The sequence below is a fragment of the Balaenoptera ricei genome, chromosome 15 (genome assembly GCF_028023285.1).
Source record: "Balaenoptera ricei isolate mBalRic1 chromosome 15, mBalRic1.hap2, whole genome shotgun sequence".
Taxonomy (NCBI): Eukaryota; Metazoa; Chordata; class Mammalia; order Artiodactyla; family Balaenopteridae; genus Balaenoptera; species Balaenoptera ricei.
Window position 1 is genome coordinate 10,476,339 of NC_082653.1, and position 25,629 is coordinate 10,501,967.

Sequence of the window (25,629 nt, forward strand, 5' to 3'; positions counted from 1 at the left end):
TTGTTAAATCAGCAGTCAATTGTCCATGGTCATCTCACTGGACTGGTCAGCAGAATCAGCGGTTAAACCCGATATGCTTCTTTCACGTGGCTTCCACTGGGTCTTCTTCTTTTCCACCGTCTTCTCCTTACCATCTATTGCTGGTTCCCCATCATCTCCCAAATACTGGGATACCCCCAGGCTCAGCCCTTGGACCTGTTCTCTATCTGCACCTGTTTCCTTGGTGATCTCAACCAACTGCATAGTTTTAAATACCATCTACGTGCCTAGGACTCCCACATTTATATCTCCTGCCTGGACCCTCCTCCTGAATTCCAGACTCAATTATCCACCTGCCTACTTGACAAACTCCATTTGGAACTCAAGGTGGCTTCTGGCTTCAGACAGTGAGGAAATGAGGGCCTCAGTTAACGGCCCAGGGAGAACTGAATCCTGCCAACAGCCGCTGACTTTGCCTGGAAGTGGGTCCTACCCAGTCGTGCCTTGAGCAGACCCTGGCCTCTGCCACTTCCTTGATCACAGCCGCGTGAGGAACCCCAAGCACAGGGCCCCAGTTAAGCGGCTCCTGGCTTCCCAACTCACAGGGACTGTGAGATACTAAACGGGTGTTGTTTTCAGTTGCTAAGTTTTGAGGTAGTCTGTTATACAGCTACAAGCAACTAATACACACAGAGAGGTCAAGTAACCAGCCCGAGGTCACACAGCTTGTTGGAAGGGAGTCAGGATCCAAACCCAGTCTGTCCCCTAGATCTTGTGTTTTTAAACTTCAAAGAATACCACCTCTCAAAATATTCTGCATCTTGAGTTATAATGGGCATTTCCACCAGCATCTCCACAGAGGAGATGGACACTTGTGAGCCCTGTTCCTAACAGGTTGATGGGCTTCTTCCACCCATTCACTCAGCTGCCAGATGTTGGTTCTGAGGCTCCAATCGGGCCGCATCACTCGTAGATTTAAAGCCCCATGATGACCTGCCCATCCCTGCACCGCCCAGAGCCAGTGCCCACGTGTTTGCTGCACACACCTCCTGCTCCCAGCCCACAGGCCTCCCCGCACGGGTTCCTTCCTCCCAGATGGCCATCCCACCCCCGTTTTGGGATTCTGGAGGGACCTCCTCCCGCCCACTTGGCACCTTGGTCAACCCCTCCCCTTTATCTTCACCTCCCCCTCTCCTGGCTCCCAACCATCAGCATTTAAACAAGCCAGGTGTCCCCTGCCTAAATAAACCAGAAATAAAGATGGAAAAAGCCATCACCGCCACGGCCACCTCCAGCCACTGGCCTGGCTCCTCCGTACTTCCCAGCCAAGGAAAGAGCCGTTCACGCGTCTTGTCCCGGCTTCCTCTACTGCTCACCCCCCCGCCGCTGCTCTGCAGCTTCTGCCCCCGGCACACGGCCGCAACCGAGGCCACTGGGGCCCTCCCTCCTCCAGCTGAACCAAATGGGTTCTTCTCGAGTCTTCCCTTCCTGGGCTTCTCTGCAGCGTTCGGCCCTGTTGGGTGCTCTCCACCTCGTGAGCCTCTTCCTTCGCTCTTGGCTTTCTGGGCACCCGTGCCCCGGTCTCCCTGCTTCCGCCCATCAGCTCCTCGTCCTTTGCAGCCCAAACGGAGGCTCCCCAGGCATCGGCCCCAGGTCCTCTTGTCTTCTCCTCCATGGGGAACCCACCCGGAGATGAACAATGCCCACATTCATTAGCTACAGCTCAGACATTCCCTCACCCACTGACACCCCATGTAGATGGACCTTGGGACCGTCACACTGTCACACCCAGGACGGAACTCATCACCTCCCCGCAGGCCTGCAAAAAGTTGTTCTCCTCCTGTGAACCCCTCTCTGAAGATGACATCTCCATCAACCCTGTTGCCAAACCTAGAATCCCAGGATTCAGCCTCCGTGCCCCTCCCGCTCACCAGCCCCACATGGCAAAGTGGGCACACCTCCACCATCCTCCATCTTCATACCCCGCTGTTTTGTTTTTGATCTAGTGCCTATTATGTGATCTCTCCCCGACTGTCCTTCTTCCCCATGAGAAGTCAGCTCCCTGAGGGCAGGGCCCGGTCTGTCCAGTCCACACCTGTGCCTGCAGCACCAAGAGGGGCCAGGCATACGGCAGGCACTCCAATATTGGATGAGTGAAGGGATACTGTTTGCAGTCAGTTTTCTCTGGAATCCTTGGCTGCAGCCTGCCTTCTAAGATGCTCTTCCACTGCAACCTGCATGGCCTGGGGGTGATGGTCTGAGAGGGATGGGGGATGTCTGCAGAGACGCAAACTTTCTCTTGCACTTGACTCAACCAGAAGCCCAGGTTAGAACTAAATCACTCCTTTGGTATCCAGCCTGGAGCAAAGGAGAGAGAGAATCCACTGCAGCAGGAGGAATGCAGGGCCAGCAAAGGAGGCATCCTGGGCGTGGTCAGCTGAATAGTGGTCTCCAAAGATGTCCACATCCTATCCCTGGGACCTGGGAATATGTCACCTTACAAGGCAAAAGGGACTTTGCAGCTGTGATGAAGAACCTTGAGATTGGGAGGTTACCCTGAATTATCCAGGTGGACCCACTGTAGTCACAGAGTTCCTTATAGGAGGGAGGCAGGAGGGTCAGACTCAGAAGACGTGATGACAGAAGCAGAGGTCAGAATGGTGTGAGCCCAAGAACAAGGGCAGCTTCTAGAAGCTGGAAAAGGCAAACAGATTCTGCTCTAGAGCCTCCAGAAGGAATCAGCCCTGCTGACATCTTGATTTTAGGACTACTGACCTCCAAAAATGTAAGATAATAAATTTGTGTTGTAAGCCAGTAAGTCTGTGGTGACTTGTTGTGGCAACAATGGGAAACGAATACAAATAGTACCTACTCTTGCCTAACTACCTACCAGGTGGGTGCTGGCCACTTCAACGGCCACTTCCTTGGTTATGGACTGAAAACTCAAGTTAAAATCCTAGCCGCCAATGTGATGGTATTAGGAGGTGCCTAATTAGGGGTAATTAGGTCTTGAGGGTGGAACCCTCATGGATGGAATTAGTGCCCTTACATAAGAGGTTCCAGAGAGCTCTCTTTCCATCCCGTGAGGACGCAGGGAGAAGTGGATAGTCTACAATCCAGAAGAGGGCCCTCACCAGGACCTGCCCATGCTGGCATCCTGGGCTCAGACTCCCAGCCTCTGGAACTGTGAGAAATAAGTTTCTGTTGTTTACAAGCCCTCCAGTCTATGGTACTTGTTATAGCAGCCCCAACGGATGGAGACAGCTATCCATGGTATTCTGCAAAGCAGGCCCTCTTGTCTGCATTTTATCCATCAGGAATCAGAGGCTCTGAGAGGTGATGTGACTTGCCCAGGGCCGTGTGGCTGGTTGAAGCTGCACTGCTTCTCCAGGGCACCTCCACCTGTTTGGGCTGCAGTTTCTCCATTTGTCTCATGAATTGATTTGAGTAGATCAGCCCATCCACCAAACACAAGCTTCGTGAGTTGTTAGTAGAAGTTCTGGGGGGAAGACTTGGAGGAAGAAGGTTTATGCTACAATATCTTTGGAAGTGCTGAGTGGCAGTTAGAAAGCCTTTCTTGCTTTTTGCTGCAGGCCTTCTCAGAGCCTCTCAGAGATAAGAGTACTGTGACTGTTTGAAAGGTGGACCGTGTACGCAGCATTTCCTAACCGACTGACCCATGGGACCATTTTGAACAGAACATTGCTCGGGACTAATCTGGGGGACGTCCCGCTCTGAAATGCGGACCTAGATGATCTTGACGGTCTCTTCTCATTTACAAAGGGCCAGGGTTCTACTAGATTTAACCCCCTGTCAGCAGGTCTGAGACTGATCTTCATTCTACCATGTTCTGCTCCTGAGAGGGAGGCCCGGGTCGAGGCTGCCATAACGCAGCCCTCCTGTGAGTTTTCTATCACTGCACGAACAAACTGCCACAAACTTATGCCTTAAGACAACAGAGAGTTATCACCTTACAGTTTGGGAGCTCAGAAGTCTCTGGGCTACAATCAATGTGTTGGCAGGGCTGCATTCCTTCTGGAAACTCCAGGGTTCTTCTGCCTTTTCCAGCTTCTGGTGGCCACTCACATTCCGCGGCTCACGGTCCCCTTCCTCCGTCTTCAGCGCCAGCAGTGGCAGGTCCAGCCTCTCTCGCTGCCTCCCTCTTCCACTTTTAAGGGCTCTTGTGGTTCCACTGGACCCACCTGGATCCCCCAGGCTAGTCTCCTGATCGTAAGGTCAGCCAATTAGCAAGATTAATTCCATCTGCAACCTTAATCCCCCTCTCAAGGTAGCATCCATTCCCAGGTTCCAGGGATCAGGGCGTGGATGTCTTTGAGGGGTCGTTACTCTGCTTCCCTCAACTCCTTTGTTCGACCCTGAATTCAGCACAGTAACGACTCTCATTCCTGTGCTGGTTATGGTCTCACCACAGCTCTCAGCGCGGCGGGCTCCTGTCACCCCACCGGACAGGAAACCGAGGCTCAGAGGTGTGAAGTCACCTGCCGAGGCCACCCAGCGAAAAGCAGTCAATCTGGGACTCATGCCCACATCCACCCGTGTGCCCTTGCTCTTGGTCACCGTGGGTGAGGGTCTGTCACCCACCATGGACCAGCTCTGCCCCCCCCCACAGTGAGAGCCCCCAGCTGCTTCACGCAGAACAGCGGACATGCCCTAGGCCCCGCGCATTGCTTACACAGACCAGTGACCCCCCGTTCCTGAGCCTCAGGGTCTTCCTCTCTGACCTGGGCCTCCCCGCCTGGTGTGTGGAAGGATCCAACGTGCAGAGACCCCGCTCAGGCCCCGCTGGCCGAGTCTGTGTGGCTGTCCTCGAGGGCTGGAGGAGGGGCCGTTCTCCTGACTGTGTTACAAAGCCGACAACCGGGGAGGTGAACTTGCATCTGCTGAGTGCCTGGGCCAGGTGCTCACACAAGGGCTTGATGCATCCAAAGCCACCTAGAGACTTCTAGCAGCATCACCCTCACTGCACAGCCGGGGAAGCTGAGGCCCAGATAACTGGGTTAGAGCTCCCGTTCCCTCACGCGTGCACTCAACGATATTTATGTACGCATGTATGTATGTGCGTATGTATGTATGTTTCTTTGTTGACGTTGTTGTTTTCGTTTTGTTTTGGTTTTGGCCTCACGGCAAGTGGGATCTTAGTTCCCCGAGCAGGGTTCAAACCCATGGCCCCTGCACTGGAAGCGCGGCATCTCAACCACCGGACCACCAGGGAAGTCCCTCAACAATATTTATTGATGTTGAATATGTGTCCTGCATAAGGCAGGGGAGAGCTCATATTCCAGCTGGAGACAGACTGTGAACAGTAAACACAGAAGGGATGGAGTGCCAGGGAAGTGGGAAGTGGTAGAGGTCAGGGAAGGGGGGCTGGAGTAGGCAGTGGGGTGGGAGCTGGAAGGGAGGCTGGTGGTGTGACGGTGAGTGTCAGCGTGTGCCTGGCACCCCACTAAGCCCGTTCCAGGACTCGTGTCACTGGAATCACGTCTAGAAATAACAGTCACCCTGCAGGGCAGGTCTCTCCTTGTTTTTCAGGCGAGGTGGGCGGCTCCATGAGGACCCTTGCTGAAGACCACACAGCGTGAAGTGGCAGATTTAGGATCTGAACCCAGGACTGTGTGCGCCCCATGCAGATGTACCCGTACCCCCTGCCCCCAGAGTGGACCACAAGGCCACACCCCGGGGGGGTGCCGCCCATAAGTCTCGGGTCTTTGGGGTCACAGTGCTACATGGAAACACAGCCAGGGGCTATCCTGGTTCCCCCAGCAAGAGAGAAGGAGGAGCAGATGCCCCCTACGATGGGTGGGGGAGAACCGGTCAAGGAGATCTGTTTTGAGGGTCTAAAAACCTGAACCTGGCCATGAACACTAGTGCGGAAATGCACGTCTTCTCCCTGTGAATATCATGAGCCTTAGAAATCCAACTTCCTTCCCCCGTCAGGCTGGAGGGGGATGAACTCCTGGCAGCTGGAACCCCAAAGTGCCCCCTAAGTGGGTACAGCTGTCAGCTTCCACTTTTAGAAACATTCACGTGTTACCGTGACATTAAATGCTTTCCTTCCTAATGAGCATTTCCCCCCCAGACATCTGAATGTGAAAAGATATATCCTCTGGGCCCAGCCAGGGCAAAGTCTGTGCAGAAATTTCCCTTGATGTGCTCTGTGGTGACCTAAATGGGAAGGAAATCTGAAAAAGAGGGGGATATACGTAGAGCTGATGCACTTTGCTGCACAGCAGAAACTAACACAACACTGTAAAGCAGCTATACGCCAATAAAAATTAAAAAAAAAAAAGAAATCTCCCTTGATGCTGACACCGAGGCACATTCTAAGGCGAGGAGCGTCTCCCGGCCTCTGCAAGACGAGACAGGGGCTCTCGGTGGAGCCCTACTGCCCCCTAGAGGGACGGATCCCGGAGGCCCAGGTGCGAGGAGATGCCTGCGGGCCCGGGGCTCTCCATGGGCCTCCTGCAAGTGCCCCGGCCTCTCTGCCCCTTCTCACCCCAGGACCACCTTTAGCCTGACCTCCATGCATCTGCCAAGTCAACACGACATAGGAGACCCCTGGCTCCGCTGGCCGGTCCCAAAGTTCCAAGGACTCAGCTTGCTCTGCCCAAAATAGTGGCCAACATCCCCTGGTACCTCTGCCAGGCCTTTATGAGGATTTTCAAGCCCCAAACCCTAAAGAGAATAGGTGTCCCAGGCCCCCAACCTGATTCGAACAAGCCCCAAGTCAAGCTGTAAAATAAGAGTAAGGAACTCCAAGACGTTTCAGAGTTTCGCATGATGACTAATTTTAGGTCCTTTTTTGTTTGTTTGGTTTTTAAAATAAATATTCCTCAATTACTAACAAAATTTTTTGGTGCATGGCTCTGCCTGTGTGCCAATAATGTTAACATTTAAGTATTCTTTTAGAAGGATTAGCTATGGCTTATGAAGCAATTACTAGGACCTCTGCAGCTGTGAAGGCTCCCCATGGGTTTACTCACCCAGCCCTCAGGATGGTTCCAGGAGACTGTGTTTTTGCCGTCACCACTTTATACACGAGGAAACTGAGGCAGAGAGGGGTAAAGCAACTGGCCAAGATCACACAGCCAGGAAGTGAGAGGGAGGTTCCAACCTGGTCCTTCTCAGCATCCAGGGTCCAGCTTATGTGTCACATCTTCCACAAAGCCTTCCCTGACCTCCCTGGTTGGAGCTGGTCCACCCTGACCCACCCCCAACCCTGCTGGTCTTGGCCCCCCCTGCTTTCTTTTGTAGTTCTACCTGCCGTGAGCAATGGTGTAACTGCTTCTGTTGGGTCTACCTCCCTCCACTGCAAAGTCAGCTCCCAGAGGGCAGGAATTGGATCTGTTTCCATTGCTTCAGTCTCCCCAGGACCCAGCACCGAGCCTGGAACACGGCAGATGTTCCCTCAATATTTGGGGAAGGAGGGAAGGGAGAGAGGGAAGGAGGGAGGGAGGGAGGGAGGGAGGGAGGAAGGAAGGAAGGAAGGAAGGAAGAAGGAAGGAAGGAAGGAGGGAAGGAAGGAAGGAAGGAGCGAGCACAGTTTCCATCTTCAGGAAGCTCCCACTTAATGGGGGGAAATAGGCCTTATTGGCTGTAGTAGGTTGAATGGTGTCCCCCACCCAAATATCCACCAGGAACCTGTGAATGTTACCTTATTTGGGAAAAGGGTCCTTGGCATTGTTAATGATCTCTAGATCATCCTGGATTATCGTGGGGGGGGGGTGCTAAGTCCAATGACAAGTGTCCTTATAAGAGGAGGAAAAGGCCACGTAAAGACGGGGGCAGAGGTTGGGGTTCTCAGGCTACAAGCCAAGGAACACCCGGAGCCACCAGAAACCGGAAAAAGCAGTGAAGGATTCCTCCCTAGCTAGAACATTTGGAGGGAGTGTGGCCCTTCTGACACCTTGATTTTGGACTTCTGGCCTTCAGGTCTGTAAGAGAACAAATTTTGGTTGTTTTAGGCCACTTGGTTTTTGGCAATTTGCTACAGCAGCCCCGGGAAACTAACACATTGGCCACCCATGGATGGTTCATCAATATTCAAACACCCCACAGAAGGGCTCACAAGATGCAGGCACTAGGGGCCCATCAAAGGAGCTGCTCTCACAGGAGTGGCCAGTTCAGCCCTCCAGGCCTTTGGGGCACTTGCCTCTCCCCCCGGCAGGGATGCCAGACGCCAGGCCTCTATTGCAGTATCAGTCATCATTGTTACTATGATCAGACCTTCACGGTATTTTCTCACCCACCTTTTGGATTTCCTAGAATTCCCTTTTCCCTCAGCTCACACCCGTGCCACATGGAGCGACCTCTTCCTCGCAGGTGCTCAACTCACCTGAACACACAAGGTCCCCGCTTCCCTCCTGCGCTGGTCCTCCCCTCCCACCCTGCTCAACGCCAAAGCCGCCTCCCGCTGGGAGCTTTCCAGAACACCCTGGTTGGAGGTGATTTCTCCCACTCCGTTTCTCCTAGCCTGTCTCTTCCAACAGCCTGTGGACTTGGGGAAGTGAATGCTTCATGCCCACCTGTCTCCGCCTACCGGCTGGCACAGAGGGGAGGCGTGGCAGTTAATGAGAGCCATGTCCTTGGTCAGCCACAGCTTTCTGCTGCCCTCCACCTGGGTGCAGCCAACCTCCTGCTTCCCCTTCCTGTCAACACTGACCTTGGACCCCTCTCACGCCCTGCTCACCACCTCTGGCCACCCGCTCCCACCTAGCTGGTTCATAGCTTCTCCCTCAGGGCCAAGCAGGCTTTGCCTCGGGGCTTCGTGTTCCTAAAGAGACCCCTGGTCTACCCACCCTGACCTCTCAGCTCCTGAGCAGTACCTGACAATGTCACTCAGACCGCAAACCCAAGTGGTACCTGCCTGACAGGATGCTGCGAGAATGGGTAACTCCCTTAGAACAGCATGGGCCGTACGTACGTAATAAGGACTCAGCAATATCAGCCAGTGTCACATGATGACGACCACGATGATGACAGTCACCACTATCACTCCGAGCTGGCCCCATGTCCATGCAGGTATCCGGGGGTCTGACGGGGGACGGCATCCCAACTTTGACTCAGGCCAGTGATACCCCCGAGAGCCGTGTGGGAAGGCCCTGGTCTTGGCCTTCGTCCACTGCGTCCTTTCTCATTCTGAGTCAGTTTCTGTGGTGCTGTCAGATGCTTTCAAAATGATGCGAGCGTACTTCTGAGGTCAACTTCTAATCAAAAACGACTTCTAGACGGTGCCCTGGTTTAAAAAGAAAGAAAGAAGAAATGGAGTGAGTCATCATCCAAACCATTTGAATGAAACAAAGACACAACAAACCCTCTGCTTTCCTCTTGCGCCAGAACAGATTACCTCAGTCCTGCAGAGCCCAGCTGGAGGGAATTAAAGGCGATCTCCGGTTCCCCAGATAGGAAGGCGGCACAGCAGACCCGCCATGACTCACGGCGAGAACCACAGGGATGTAGTTGCTTGGGGCAGAGTCTGGAGCCCTTGGAGGGGCCTGCAGCCAGGGCAGCGACTCTGGAGGGGGCTCTGGGGGCCTGACACTGATGGGTGGAGGAGCCAGGAGGCCAAGGGACTGCAGACCCAGGGAGCAGTCAAGGGGTGAGTGTGAAGAGACCCCAACATTGCAGGGGCTGCCACCCCACAATATCTTCCAGGGAGCTGGAGGACGCTGCCAGACCTAAGCAGGGTTTCACAAATGTGCTAAATGCCCCCGATGATGATTTGAGTTGCAGTGTCAGCAATTCCTCTTCTAGATTTTCCCAGAGCCCACCAACCAACACACTCGCCCTCCGGGGGAAGGGCGAACACAGCCATTTCCCAGGATTCTTGGTCTCCCTTTTGGAATGTTGTGTCTGCCAAGGTTCTGAGCTTGGAAGACTTTGCCAGACAAACTTTTCCCAGGAGTGGGAGGGAGATTTAACTGGACAGAACTGAGGGGATGGGCTGAGCCGGCGGCTAGAGGTGGGTTCCAGACCCTCCACCCTGTTATTCCAAAATGGGCAACTTCTGCTCAGAGTTGTCAAGATGACTCACCGCATTTAGAAAATGAATTTTTTTGGAAAATTGAACTCGTTTCTAAAACGATAGCAATAACACATGCACATGATAAAATATTTTTTTCAATAATAAAGTATTAGCTGCAAAAATGAAGACAAATGTAGTATCTCAGGATATAAATATGTGAGGGGGAAAAAAAGTAAAGCATAACACAAAAAATCTTCTTCCACCAGAGTACTTGAGTACTTCCCCAGGGGTGTCAGTTCTTGGCTTGGGTTTTCTAGTTTTTCTGATGGTAGAGTTTACCTTTAACAGTATGTCTACTTCTACTTCTTGATTTATCAACCTTAGACTATTGAACAATTCCCTCCATTGAAAGATAAGGAAAATAGTGTAGTTACTCTGACTTCTGTCTGTTGTTACCCCTTCCCTCTTATGTACGTTAGTTATATTATTTTTACTTCGTGGACCCTGAGGTCAGTATGTCTGAATTTAAATCCCACCTCTGCCACTTTTTGCTGTGTAACTTTGAGCAAGTTACTTAACCTCTCTGTGTTCCAGTTTCCTTTTCAGTAAAAAGGGGGATAATGATAGTTTCTGCTTCATAAAGTCGTCATGCAGATTAAAAGTGTTAATTCACACTAAGTGCTTAGAACAGTGCCTGCTATATAATGTCTCAATGTGTTACTATTATTTCTCATAATTCTGCTCTAGAATTTAGAACTAAATCTTCTTTGAATTGTCAATAGGCTGACTCTAAACACTGAAAACTAATAAACAGCACTGACAACATCACCAAGTAAACAATATTCATTAAGTGTGAATGAACCCATGCAGAAGGAAATATGATTCCGAGTCACTGAAACTTTACCACTCAAAGGAGAATCTTTCAAGTGTCAGGTATGACACATATATTTTAGTTTCTTTCTAGTATTCTTTGCCTCTTCTGTACAGTTGTCAACTGCCACTTTTAAATAATGTATATGCCATCCTCTTTCTTAGATTCTTTTTCAGGAGGTTGACATAAATCCTTGGGCAATGTTTTCAAATAGAGTACATGAACTGTGAATTTTTAAATTCTTCGATGTCTAAGAATATCTTTATTTTGTTTAGTTATATAAGGAACCCTAGATTGAAACTCTTTTACGCTTAGAACATGGAAGACATATCCTCATCATCTTCTGGCATCCGGGTAGATGACAAATCTGGTGTTAATCTGATTTTCAATCTGTGGTAGTTTACCACTTTAAAAATTATTATTTCCAAAAGCCTGTAGGGTAGCCTCTTTATTCTTTTTTTTAAAATTTTATTTATTTATTTTTGGCTGCGTTGGGTCTTTGTTGCTGCGCACGGGCTTTCTCTAGTTGCGGTGAGCGGGGGCTACTCTTCCTTGCGGTGTGCGGGTTTCTCATTGCGATGGCTTCTCTTGTTGTGGAGCACGGGCTCTAGGCATAGAGGCTTCAGTAGTTGTGACACGTGGGCTTCAGTACTTGTGGCTTGCAGGCTCTAGAGTGCAGGCTCAGTAGTTGTGGTGCACGGGCTTAGTTACTCCGTGGCATGTGGGATCTTCCTGGACCAGGGCTCGAACCTGTGTCCCCTGCATTGGCAGGCCGATTCTTAACCACTGCGCCACCAGGGAAGCCCTTATTTTTTTTAAATAATTAAAAAAATATAATTTATTTGTTTATTTGGTTGTGCCAGGTCTTAGTTGCAGCAGGCAGGCTCCTTAGTTGTGGCACATGTCCTCCTTAGTTGCAGCTTGCCAGCTCCTTAGTTGTGGCATGCAAACTCTTAGTTGCGGCATGCATGTGGGATCTAGTTCCCTGACCAGGGATTGGCCCCGGGCCCCCTGCATTGGGAGCATGGAGTCTTAACCACTGTGCCACCAGGAAAGTCCCGCCTCTTTATTCTTAATGTTTTAAAATTTCCCCTGAGGTCTATAGGTATGCATTGTGAATGGAACCAGGTGAAGCATGTAATCTGAGGACTCAAGCCTTTCCTGGAGTGCAGGGAAATGTTCGTCTCATTTCTTTTATTATTTCCTCCCTTCCAGTCTCTCTCTTCTTTTGAAATTCCCATTTCATAGCATCTGGAACTCCTGGATTTATCCTCTTTGACTCAACTTTTCTCTTACATTTTCCAGCTTCGTTTCTTTACATTCTGGGAGATTTCTTCAATTCTGTCCTCCAGATCACTAACTTTATCATTGGCCATGTCTTATTTCTCAGCCCACTCATTGAAACTTTCAAATGTAATCCTATTTCTCATTTTCAAGCCTGATTCCTTCTTCTCTGACTATTCCATTTTCACAACAACCTGTTCTCATCAGTGCACTGTCTCTTGAATCCTCCTGAAGATACAAAGTAGAATGAAAATGATTTTTCTTCTCCCTGGATTCTCTATGCTTATTCCAGAGTGAAGTATTCCATTTATCCACTTTGATCCTTCCCTTTTTCAAAAAATGTTTTATTTATTTATTTATTTTTGGCTGTGTTAGGTCTTCATTGCTGCGTGAAGGCCTTCTCTAGTTGTGGTGAGTGGGGGCTACTCTTCTCATTGCGGTGGCTTCTCTTGTGGCAGAGCACGGGCTCTAGGTGTGTGGACTTCAGTAGTTGTGGCACATGGGCTCAGTAGTTGTAGCTCGTGGGCTCTAGAGCACAGGCTCAGTAGTTGTGGTGCACAGGCTTAGTTGCTCCGCAGCATGTGGGATCTTCCCAGACCAGGGCTCGAACCCATGTCCCCTGCATTGGCAGGTAGATTCTTAACCACTGTGCCACCAGGAAAGCCCTGATCTTTCCCTTCTGTAATGTTTATTTTCTCCATATCTCCTGAGAGCTCTTAAATGTTGTTTTGCATTTACAAATAAAGGATGAAGTTGGTTAATGACTAAGAAGCATGGGTTTCTTCTGCAACTATATATGCTTTCCTTCCCCAAGGGGCCTCTCCTTGGGATGGTGGGATAAGCCATGGGCTGTGTATATGTGGGCAGAGCACACCTACCAGCGAGCCCCACTATAATGTACAAGGGCAGAGAGCAAACAGTCAGGCCAGGGAGACCCCAAATTGCCAAAGGAAAGAGGATTAAACAAACAAGGCGTTTGCTTTTCTCTGCTAGAAGGAAGTCTGCAGTAGGCAGTCCACAGGTGGTAGGGCTCAGTGTTATCAGCAAGGACCCAGGCTCCCCCTGGATACCCCTCTGTCATGCTTGACAGATGCTGCTGCACCTGCAGAAACTCCTGAGCTTCTGGTAGGAAGAGGAAGCCCAGAGAAGCAAGAAGGGAGGGTATTTCTATCGGGAAGCTGAAGGCTGTTCCGGATATCCCCAGCAGATTTCTGCTCACATTCATGGTCTCAAGGGAGACTGGGAGATCAAACATTTTAGCCAAGTGCTTTGTGATCTTGACCAAAGCAGGGTTCCTCTTAGGAAAGAGGAATGAGACTAGAAGCTGACTAAGCTATTAACTGTGAGTGTGATGGGTATTTCTGTATCTTCCCACCTGGGAGGAGCTGCTTATTCTCCCCTCCAGCTCCACGTCTGTGACAGGGATCTCCGTTTTCTCTCCTCTCTCAGCCCTATGGCAGAATTGCTATTTGTCTCCTAATATTAACATTCTCCTTCCTTTTTAGTACTAGGGCTCCCATTTTTACTGGGCACGTGGCCACCTAGAACGACCATATTTCCCAACCCTCCTTGCAGCTGTGTGGCCAAGTTCCAGTCAATGGGATGGTGGTGAAAGTCAAGGCTCCAACTTCTGGGTCTGTCCCTAAAAGGAAGAGGGTGTGTGCTCTCCCCTCCCCCCGTTTCCCATTGGCTAGTCTGCAGGTGTGGTGGAGAGTTGCCTGGAACACCCCTAGAGATGGCAGAGCATCAGGTCAGAGAGAATGAGAACCTGATAGAAAGAGAGAAAACGAGAGATAGAGAGCTAGAGGAGGGGAGAAGAGAGAGAGAGAAAAAAAGATATTAATCTTGTTTTAACCCTTGTTATTTGAGCCTTTGTTGCATATCTTAGAAAATGACAATCCAAACAGCCACCTTAAAGATGGCTTCTCAGGCCCATTTTTTCCCTTAAATCACTATCACTGGTTGTGGAAGCAGAATAATGGCCCCCTAAACGTGTCCACGTGCTAATCCCCAGAACCCGTGAATGTTTCCTTCCATGGCAAAAGGGGCTTCAAAGATGCGATTAAGTTAACGATTTTGAGATGAGAAGATTATCCTGGATTAATCACAAGGGTCCTTATAAGAGGGAGACAGGAGGGTTGGAGTCAGAGAGGGAGATGTGATGACAGAGAGATCTGAAGATGCTCCTTGCTTTGAAGATGGAGGGAAGAGCCACAAGCCAAGAAGGCAGGAGGCTTCTGGAGGCTGGACAGGCAAGGGAATGGAGCATTGCCCTCAAGAAGGAACTTGGCCTCGACTTCAGGATTTCTGAACTGCAGAACAGTAAGATCCTTAATCTGCGTTGTTTTAAGCCATTAAGTTTGTGGTAATTTGTTACAGTGGCCACAGGAAACCAACACACTAGTTAATGACACTGTCCATAAGAAAATAAAAGTAGCCATTTGTAGTGTTTCATCCAACACTCATAATGCAAATTCATAAGCAAATGAGGTTTGTGCACTACTCATTTAATCTTCACAGCCCTGCCAGGGAACTACTCCTATCTCCCCCATTTGACAGATGAGGCAGTTGAGGCTCAGAGAGGTTATGTAAATCATCTAAGGTCACACAGCTAGTAAGTAGCTAGTAAGTAGTAAGTAGTAAGTAGCCAGGATATGTTCCTATGTGTTGTGCTTCTGCCTCCATCTTCAAAAAACTTAGGTTCAGAAGAGAACAGTACAGGGTGAAACCCATGACCTGTGGGTCAAGCTGGGAAGTAATGATTTGTCAGGACATCCTTCTAACCTCCTAAGCCTCCCTCTTCTGGTTAAAAAGAGTCTTTGCTCTGCTGACGTTTGGCAGCTCAGAGACCCCTCATTTGCAGCTGCCCATGAGCACACTGCAGCCTCTTCCCTCTGTTTGGGAGAACAGCTCTCCTGCGATGACAGAGGCATGAGTCAGGGGTGCTGATGGGGGCCGGGGGCCAGGGGACCCTCAAGAGCAGCCGTGCTCAGGAAGCTGTGGGGGGGCCCTCTGCGAAATCTGAGAGGCTCCCCACCCCATTTCAACACACCCTGGGGACCCTTTGGGCATCTCCCCATCAAGGCTACTTACAAAGGAGTTGGAGGGTTACCCAGCCCATGAGTGAGGGAATCCTTGGGTCCCTTGCATATTTCATTTTTCTTTTTCTTTACCTGCAGTGACACCTCTCTCAAGGCCCAGCGCTGCCGCTACCTGGGTGTCCGCTCAGGGGCAGACCCCCTTCCCTCTCTATCTGTATCCCCCTCTCTATCGTGTCTGATATGGGAGGTGGGTGATGAGAATGCATCATGTCAGAGGTCTCTGTGCCTCCTGTTGGCCCCAGGTACCCAGAGGTTCTCACTGATCCCAGGCGAAGCATGTCTTAGTTCATACTCAACGTCATAAACCTTTGTACCCTCATCTTTAAGAGACCCTACCTTGCCCAGAAATAAACCCACACACCTATGGTCAATTAACCTGTGACACAGGAGGCAGGAATATACAGTGGAGAAAAGACAGTCTCCTCAATAAGGGGTGCTGGGAAACTGCACAGCTACAGGTAAGAGAATGCAGTTAGAACACTCCCTAACACCAGAGACAAAAATAAACTCAAAGTGGATTAAAGACCTAGATGTCAGACCGATACTATAAAACTCCTAGAGGAAAACATAGGCAGAACACTCTGACATAAATTGCAGCAATATCTTTTCAGATCCATCTCCTAAAGTAATGGGAATAAAAACAAAAATAAACAAGTGGGACCTAATTAAACTTAAAAGCTTTTGCACAGCAAAGGAAACCATAAACAAAACGAAAAGACAACTTACAGAATGGGAGAAAATATTTGCAAACGATGCGACCGATAAGGCATTAATTTTTAAAATATACGAACAGCTCATACAACTCAATATCAAAAAACAAACAACCCAATCAAAAAATGGGCAGAAGACCTAAATAGACATTTCTCCAAGAAGACATACGGATGGAAAACAGGCACATGAAAAAATGCTCAACATCGCTAATTATTAGAGAAATGCAAATCAAAACTACAATGAGATATAACCTCACTCTGGTCGGAACAGCCATCATTAAAAAGTCTACAAATAATAAATGCTGGAGAGGGTGTGGAGAAAAAGGAACCCTCCTACACTGATGGTGGGAATGTAAATTGGTGTAGCCACTATGGAGGTTCCTTAAAAAACTAAAAATAGAGTTACCATATGATCCTGCAATCCTTCTCCTGGGCATATATCTGGAAAAGGCAAAAACTTTACTTCAAAAAGATATATGCACCCCAATGTTCACTGCAGCACTATTTACCATAGCCAAGACATGGAAGCAACCTTAATGTCCATCAACAGATGAATGGCTAAAGATGTGGTACATATACACAATGGAAGACTACTCAGCCATTAAAAAGACTGAAATAATGCCATTTGCAGCAACATGGATGGACCTAGAGATTGTTATACTAAGTGAAGTAAGTCCGAAAGAGAAAGACAAATACCATGTGATATCACTTGTATGTGGAATCTAAAATATGACACAAATGAACTTACCTACAAAACAGAAACAGACTCACAGACAGAGAACAGACTTGTGGTTGCCAAGGTAGGGGTGGTGGTGCAGGGGGGATGGAGTGGGAGTTTGGGCTTAGCAGATGCAAACCATTCCATACAGAGTGGATGAACAGCAAGGTCCTACTGTATAGCACAGGGAACTGTATTCAATATTCTGTAATAAACCGTAATGAAAAAGAATATATATGTGCAACTGAATCACTTTGCTATACAGCAGAAACTAACACAACATTGTAAATCAACTATACTTCAATAAAATAAATTTTTTTAAAAAAGAGTTTTTAATCTATTAGCACAACCAGCTTACCCCTTTTCTTTCCCCTTTGTAACAATAGCATTATATTTCTAGACCATATAGCTGCTGAAGGTGTAGCTTATTCGGAATGGCCATTATCCATCTTCTGGATTTTAGCTGAGCCCAGCTAAAATCCAGAAGTGCCATTATCCAGGAAAAAGGAGAAAATCAATTTGGCGGACAAACAGCAGTTTCTGACACACTGACATTTAAAAATCGGGACATTTTAGGTTCTGGGGCACCTTGATTATAAGTAAAACTAACATGCATGGAGTACCTCTATGTGCCCTCCTTGTATCAGCCATACGAAGGAGGTGCTCCAGAGACTGGGGGCCGGCATTCAAACTTGCCCCTAGGGAAGGCAAAGCCAAGCTCCTTCCCCTACTCTGTCTGTGTGCTGGATGGCCACCCTGGAGAAAGCTTCAGAATAGCCCAGTGAGTAAATGTCACAGCCCCACCCCCTAGAGGGTGACATCATCCCACCGTCTGGAGCAGACAGTGTTTCCTGCTCTCAATTCCTTTCCTCCTGATCCTTGAGGGCCCTCCAGGCACAAGGCTTCCTTCCAGAGTATGGTTGCTCCCATCTGGTCCTGGGGGGCCAGGAGGGGCACCATGGAAGGTGCTTGAGGGTACCGTTGGCACCACCGCTCCCTCAGGCCCTGGAAAGGCCACCTGGCCACCTGTTGCCCTGGTTCCCCAGCCCTGCTAGCCCCAGAAGCCAAGGAGCCTTGCGGGGAAGCTGAGCTGGCAATGGTGAGGCTGTCCCTACGGGAGGGTGCTGGGCCCCCCCAGGGCCACAGCTCCTGGCTGCTCTGACACTGCAGTGTCTGCCTTCCACCTCCCAGAGGGTCATAAATATCGCTCCCGGAGATTAGCTGGGCCCCGCGCTCCCGTCTGCAGCCTCTCCAAGGGGCGCGAGGAAGGACTGAGTCATGGCCCCCAGCTCTTTCTAAATTGGAATTAAAATGAAAAAATAAATAACAGAGGGAAAGGGCCTGATTGTTTTTAAGAGCAGAAGAATGAGCTTTCTTTGTGCTTGCACGTCTCCAGGAGGACCCCGGAGAGTGAGCTCAGAGCAGCCGCTCCCCCTCCCCAAACTTCACCTTCAGGGTGAAGGTGAAGTTTGGGGAGCCAAAGAAAATATTGTGATAAAGTCTATGTTACTGCTGATGCCTGCCGGGCCACTTGATTAAGTGAATTGAGTGCAAACAAATCTCCCAGCTCCTTCCTCTCTGCAAATGTTGGTGGGGGGAGGCCAGGCCTGGGCTCAGAGCCAACCCCTCACCGGCCAAGCCCTGCTGGGCACCCTTGAGCATTTCTCCTCTTGTTTCTTTCTCCAGAGTACACGGGACTCACTAAACAACCTGTGGGACCCAGTGCAAAGTGAAAACGCAGGGCCCTGGTTCGGACAGCAGGAAAAAAAGTGCTGCTACAGGTACTAAAGGTACTAAGATATGAAGTTTTTTCCCTTTCTTCTGCGGTCTCTCTCCCTCGACTTATTACAGTGTTTTTTATTCGCCACTTAATGTCCTAAGTACAGGGAAACATTTCAATTTTAAACTATTATATTCAATTATATTAAACTCATATGATACTAAATTCATGAATGGCATGCATTTTTGCCATTATTTTTATATGGCACAATCCCAATACTAAATACAAATAGAAGAGCATTTAACCTGTAAGCAGAATCACCAAAATTACACAACTTCTATTTCCTAGCTCATATATGCACGTGTACCAGAGGAGTGGAAACGCCGCACAAAATGAACTCAACTGTTTTACAGTTGACCCCTGAACAACATGGGCTTGAATTGCGCAGGTCCACTTATTGGAGGACTTTTTTCATTAAACAAAAACCCCCCAAACAAAAAAAAACCACACGATCCCCGGTTGGTTGAATCCATGGATGCAGAACCAAGGATAGAACGGCTGATAGAACGGATCCATCAGTCACAGTCACATCTTGGATGGATCCGTCCAAAATCCTTCAGTGGATTTTGGGATCCACAGCAGGTCCTGGAACCAGTGCACCCCCGATACTGAGGGGCGAGGGTCTTTCACTTCTTGGCACATTCTACAGACACTCTCCACCTTCCGCTTACTGGTGTGTAAGGAAGGACTGACGGGCGAAGAAACTGTAGGTTTCATACCGTCTTCCCCTTTCCTTCCAAGTCATCATTTTCAGTGTAAATGGTTGACTAATACAAGGAAGGAACATGCGTAAGGAGGGGTTGCTTGGTCTTTCGTGTTTCTTTCTGCCTTTGCCTCCTTTCTGCATTGAAAGCAAGTTCTGGTTCTGGCAGAAAGCCCTTTCTCTTCGGGCTGACGGCGCCCCCAGTACGGCTCAGTTATGTAGGTAACACACTTGCCTTGGACTTGCTTCGAGTCTCACTGACCTGCCGCGTGTGGTGGGTACCCGGGGATTCTGATGTCACCGGGAACAGCGAACATGTACGGAATGCAACAGAGCTGTGTATGCGGCGCGTGTCTCCTCCGGGCACGTACACGCACGTTTCTTGTCCCATCGGGCTTCACGTAAAAAATACAAGTTCAAGGACAACTTTATTAGGAATTTTAAGATGACGAACGTGCCAAGTGCAGGGCCTATCTGAGCACGAGGCCTTGTGCAAGAGCACAAGCTGCACAGCCATGAAGCTGAGAACACGTTTGTTTTTCTGACTCTCAACATACGTATATTGTGGACAAATTAAGAAGCACAGTCAAGCAAAATGTGAATGGACAATTATCTGCTAGAGATAACGACCATTAACACTGGTCATGTAACTTTCTGGATGTTTCTCGAGGCCTGTGACACCGGATAACTTATGGAAACCCTCCGATGAATTCTCCAATGGCTTCCCTTCTGCCTAGACCACAGCACATGCCCCCTGCAGGCCAGCCGGCCCAGCACTGGCCCGCCTTCCGCCCCCTGCTCTGTCCCTCCCTCACTCTGCCCCAGGCACTGGGCCTCTTTCTGAGAACAAAGTCTTCTTGCTTTTGCACCAGCTGTTGCCTCCACCTAGGATCCCGTCCACAGCTCCTATGTGACTGCCTCTTCAGCCTTCAGGTCCCAGATCCACTGTCACCTCCTCTGAGAGCCCTGCTCTGACCACAAAGGGCCTCCCGGTCATTCTTCATGAAAGGTCAGACCGGTAACTCCCACCAGGGCTACGCTTGGTACTGACGGGGGTCAGATTGAGTTTCTGAGCCAATCACGATGGGGGTTAGATGTTTACCATTGGCTTAGGCTGGGTGGGCAGCTACTGCCCCTGGGCCACATGTGGCCCACTGGCTTTGTGAATAAAGTTTTATTGGAACACAGCCAAGCTTATTTATGTGTCATCTGCAGCTGCTTTCCTGTCACGACACCAGAGTTGATTAGTTGTGACACTGTGTGGCCTGCGAAGACTTAAATATTTACTATCTGGTCCTTTATTGAATATGTTTGCCGACCCCTGGGTTCAATTAAGTAGAGCTTTCTGCTGGATCTAGGGGTGGGGTCAGCTTCCCCGGAGTCTCACGGATGCATCAGAAAGGGATCAATACCTAAACAAAGTTGCATTGGCAAGAAGAAAGAGGAAGTGGGGGTGAAAGCTGAGGGATCAACCACCAGTTTCAGTAAAGACACGCGTACAGTAAACATAAAGTGTGTTCCCCTTTATGGCAGTGCTGTGATTTATTTAGTAAATCTTATAAGAAGTGATATCTAGATGGCCTCTAAATTTTTGTCATTACAAACACTACTATGATGCACGTCCGTACGCATACATCCCTCGAACCCTGCCCGCTTTTTCCTACCTAGATGGGTGGTCGCAGTAGTGGGCCTGAGCTGTTCTCCTGTGGTACCAACCTCCGTCATCTTCCAGGGTGGGTGGGGAGATCAGAGTCTGGCCTCATCCTCCAAGGTGAGTAGGAGGATACCTGTTGAGGTGACCAGCCGTATGGAAGGCTGATGTCAGTGGAGGGGCTCCGTGGGGGTCACTGCAGCCTCACATCGCACTTGGAAGGCTGGCTTTCTTGCTGCCCTTTTATCCCAAGGAAATGGAGGCTCAGAGATGCACAGTCACTCACTCAAGGTCACACAGCCCATCAGTGGCCGAGCAGGGAATCAGATTCGAGGCGTCCTGTACTATGTGGTTGTACTGGGGAGCTGGGGAAGGCCACTGCATTGCTGGACTGGACTGTGAGGCTCTGGGATGATTATAGAGGGTTAAAAACATCTCAAGCACAAACCCCCTCTTACACCCGCTGGACGCTGCTGTGAACTTTTCAACCAAAACCCAGGCATTCTGTCCTGTACTTGGAGATTAAACCACAAGTGCGCCTCTCCAGGGAGGAGCAACACGCCAGCCCAAATTGCTAAGGTACTCAAGAATGGGACGGAGATGTTCTACACAGGGCGGTAGAGCGGAGGAATTGGGGGTGTGTCCAAAGGCTCTGGGATGGGAGACAGACAGCCAGGCCCCAAAGACAGAGGGTGCCCCTTCCCAAGGCAGTCGGGGCCTGCTGATGGCCTTTTTCTGGCGCCTCCTGGTGGGGAGACTGTTGAATGACGGGTCCTGGCAAAACCGCTTCAACCAGTGCCTCAGTTTCCCTCTTTTATTATAAATCCACTTAAAATATTTGGGGCACTCCCCCAAGTACCCAGAGATCTGTGCTGGGGACTCAGCACCACCCACACTGGTGCTTGCCAAATTCAAGCCATCCCAGCCGGTCCTTGGGATTTGGGCCACGTCTGAGTACCCGCTCCACTATTATATAGATAGATAGATAGACAGATAGATAAATAGATGTGTGTGTGTATTTAAGTTGATTAATTTTTTCGCTTACATAAATGTACTTTAAAGGAAGCTTAAAATCATTACTATTGATAATAAATTAGTCCCATTTGTCATAGAAAGAAGGCAAACGTGAAAGTGCATAACCATTTTCTTAAACATGTCCATTAATGCAACACCTGACTCCCTGGTGCCACCAGGGCCACGTGTCCACCTTTCGGGATCCATGACTTGGCACACGCAGTGCTTCCGAGGCCACACAGATACGTGGACCCTGAGCCCGAACTCGCTCGCATCTCCCAAATGCCCTCCAGTGGCCTCAGTTTCCTCCTAGCACCTGCCCAGATTCTTTTCACTTGGCCTCACCTCCGCCATCCACCAGCTGCAAGCCTGGGGTGCCAGATTTCATGGAGATTTTCTCCACCCCTAGGGGAGCTTTTTCCAGAAGTGAAGCCACGGTCATCAGCAGCATGTGGTATGAATTAGGAGGAGCTGAGCAATCTGCCAGCCTCCTTTCTAACCCCGCCCCATCACCTGGAGCTGGAAACCCTTACCTCTCTGGTCCGGCAGCCAGACAGGCCGGTTGCCCCACGTGCACCTCCGCTCAGGTGTCCTTCTCCAGCAGCATCTGTCCCATGTTGTCTCTCCCTGGCTTTCAACACTCCCACAGCACCACACTGCAAAGGGAACCAGGCTCTAAACTCATCCAGAAATGGAGGGAACTTTAAGCCTGGCCCTGATCTGTCTTTCCAGAAATTTCTCCCACTACTACTCACCCAGAGGAAGGTTGCTTGGGGGTTTTGAGGGGAGGGATAGGTCAGGGTATACAAGGGTCTAAAGACAAATGCAGGCAGACCTATGCCCCTTCTTCACTCCTGCCTCAGCCCATGCAGAGGAAACTGTGCCCTTTCTGAAGAAACGTTTCCAGAACTCTCCTTCCTAAGGGAATAGGAGTGACACCCAACTGGTGGTAGAAAAATAGCTGAGTATTTATTGGGACTCTCCAACCCCCAGCCCCCTCCTCCCTCTCCCTGTGGGTAAGCCTGCAGTGGCCAGTTCTGCCTGTGTCTGGGTGGACCCCTGAAATTCAGTAGGGGCAGTAGTAGAAAGAAGCCTGACCGTGGCCACACACCCAAGGCCCGTTTTCCAACGTCCATCATGAATTGTTGTTGTTGTTTCTCCTACGTTCAACAGACTGTGATTGAACCTCAGGATCCGTTCCCCTTCGCTTCCACAGTAACTGAAGGTTTTCACTGTGTACTGGGCTGCCCAGAATAATGACGACATTTCCCATCCGCCCCTGTGTTTAGTGTGGTCGCATGATTAATTCGGCCTTCTCCTGTGAATTAAAGGGGCACCCCCAACTTCCGGATAGTAACTTGCAGTGGAAAGGGACCTGCCTTTCCTCCAGCTGACTTTACCAGAATAAGGCTGGGGTTTTGGTCCCTAACTGCCTTTGTGTCTCTATCTCATCAGGCTCAGGGCTTGAGGGGAAGAGTGTTTCAAATTGCAACAATGAATACTATCATGATCCACTGTGAGTAGCTACCACCCAATGAGGTAGGCAGTGTCTACTCAGCCTAATAATAATAATATCACCATCACATTGAGAGTGACTTATTGCTTACTCCCTTCCAATCCATGAACACAGCCCAGGCATGATTTGGTTTAGTCCCGAGAGGCTGGTTTTATTAACTCCATAGGAAACTAAGGCTCAGAGAGGTTAAGTAACTTGGCCAAGGTCACACAGCTAGCAAGGTTCAACTCAAGATTATCTGTGAGGCCAACGCTCTTAACGACACTATTTTGCCTACCCCAAATAGCAACCGCTACCATTTTTTGCATGCCCGCTTTATGCCAAGGGCTCAATAAAGCCCTTTACATATATTAATTAATAATCCTCCAGCATATCTACAAGGCAGACATTCTCCCCCCGACCCCCCCCCCCCGCCCTTTACAGATGAGGACACAGCTATGGAGAGGTGAGGAGATGGTGTCTCCTGCTCTAAGAAGAGGTGTGCATCTCCCAAGGGGCAGCTCTTGCCTGCCCATGAACCTCCCAACAAGCTGACCTCTGAATCCAACTGGCATTCCCCACCCTCCACCCCCAAGGCCATGGCTTACTTATGAGGCCACAGAGGAATGACCGCATTTCTCAACTTCCTGAACCCACAAGCCACACCCCCAGAAGCAGAGGCTGTCGCCTTTGTGAAGAGTAGTCAGGCTGGGTAAGGGAACAGCTCCATAATTTCCAGCTTGGCAATGGTCCCTGGGATGGCCTCCTGGCCCTCACTCTCTCTCACTGAATCCCAAATTCCATAACAAACCAGGGTCTGGGCCCTGAGGCTAGTTATCTAGTTCAGGTGTCTGCAAACTACTGCCCAAGGGCCAAATCTGGCCTTGTTTTTGTACCACACAGGAGCTGAGAATGGTTTTCACATTTTTAAGTGGTGGGGAAAAAATTTAAAAAAGAATAATAGTTCATGATGTGAAAATTATATGGATTTTTGACTGCCTCTAACCATAGAATGTGGCAGAAGTGACACAGAGTGACTTCTGAGGCCACGCAGCTTCTGTAGTTTTCTTTTGGGACATGTACCTTTGAAGCCCTGAGCTGCCATGTAAGAAACCCAGGCACCCTAAAGCCACCACACTTGACATACCATGAAGAGAGATCACCCAGAGACAGAGAGAGCTGCCTGGGGAGCCCCAGCTGTTTGAACCCACAGCCAGCATCAGCATCTGCATCAGCATCTTCATCAGCATCTTCATCAGCATCAGCATCTGCATCAGCATCTTCATCAGCATCAGCATCTGCATCAGCATCTTCATCAGCATCAGCATCTGCATCAGCATCAGCATCTGCATCAGCATCGGCATCTTCATCAGCATCTTCATCAGCATCAGCATCAGCATCTGCATCAGCATCGGCATCTTCATCGGCATCTTCATCAGCATCAGCATCAGCATCTGCATCTTCATCAGCATCTGCATCTGCATCAGCATCAGCATCAGCATCTGCATCAGCATCAGCATCTTCATCAGCATCTGCATCAGCATCAGCATCTGCATCTTCATCAGCATCAGCATCTGCATCTGCATCTGCATCTTCATCAGCATCTTCATCAGCATCAGCATCTGCATCAGCATCAGCATCTGCATCAGCATCTTCATCAGCATCAGCATCAGCATCAGCACCGACTGTGAGTCAGTGAGACTTCAGGGATTTCCGATGCCAGCTTTCCTGCAAGCCACCCTAGCTGACACCATGTAAAGCAAAGACAAGCTGTCCCCGCTGAGCCCTGCCTAGCTTGCAGATTTATGAGATTAGTGAATAAATAAAGGCTGTTTTTTAAGCCCCCAAAGGTTAAGTGGCATGTTCAAGGTCATCGCCAGCTTGTAAGTGACAGAATTCCACCTCTGTTCAACTCCAGAGCCTCTCTGCCCTTTGCAGTGTGAGGATGTGTTCAAAGAGCTTAGCCCAACAAAGGGGCTCACACTTTGACAAACTCGCATCAGAATCGTGTGGGGATCTTGCTAAAAACGTGGATTTCTAAGTCCTAACCCAGACCTAGTGAATCAGAACCTCAATGTTATGCATTTTAATAAGTGGCCCGGGAGGGTCTTCACCACAGTAACAGTTCCCACCCATCAGTCTAAGATGCGGATGGGAATGCAGTCACCAAACACCAGCTAACTGACTTCAAGGACTGCTTCCCAGTGGCCAGCTGTGGACCAGGTGCTGCTCTGACCCCTGGGGAGTCATAAAAGAAAACAACGCATAAAGAGCAAAACAAAGAAATGAAAGATAAAATGACATAAAAACAGAGAAAGCCCCCAACCTCGTGCAAATTTCA

General features: G+C 49.5%; 1 protein-coding gene across 1 annotated transcript in view; it reads left to right on the forward strand.

The window, feature by feature from the left end:
• NFATC2 (nuclear factor of activated T cells 2) overlaps window positions 1-5,615 on the forward strand; it is a 179,371-nt gene extending 173,756 nt beyond the window's left edge. The window contains exon 10 of the mRNA XM_059896775.1: window positions 5,530-5,615. Within this exon, the coding sequence (XP_059752758.1) occupies window positions 5,530-5,579 (50 nt within the window). The 3' untranslated portion in view covers window positions 5,580-5,615. The remainder of the gene's footprint in view (window positions 1-5,529) is intronic.
• Window positions 5,616-25,629: the final 20,014 nt, after the last annotated feature.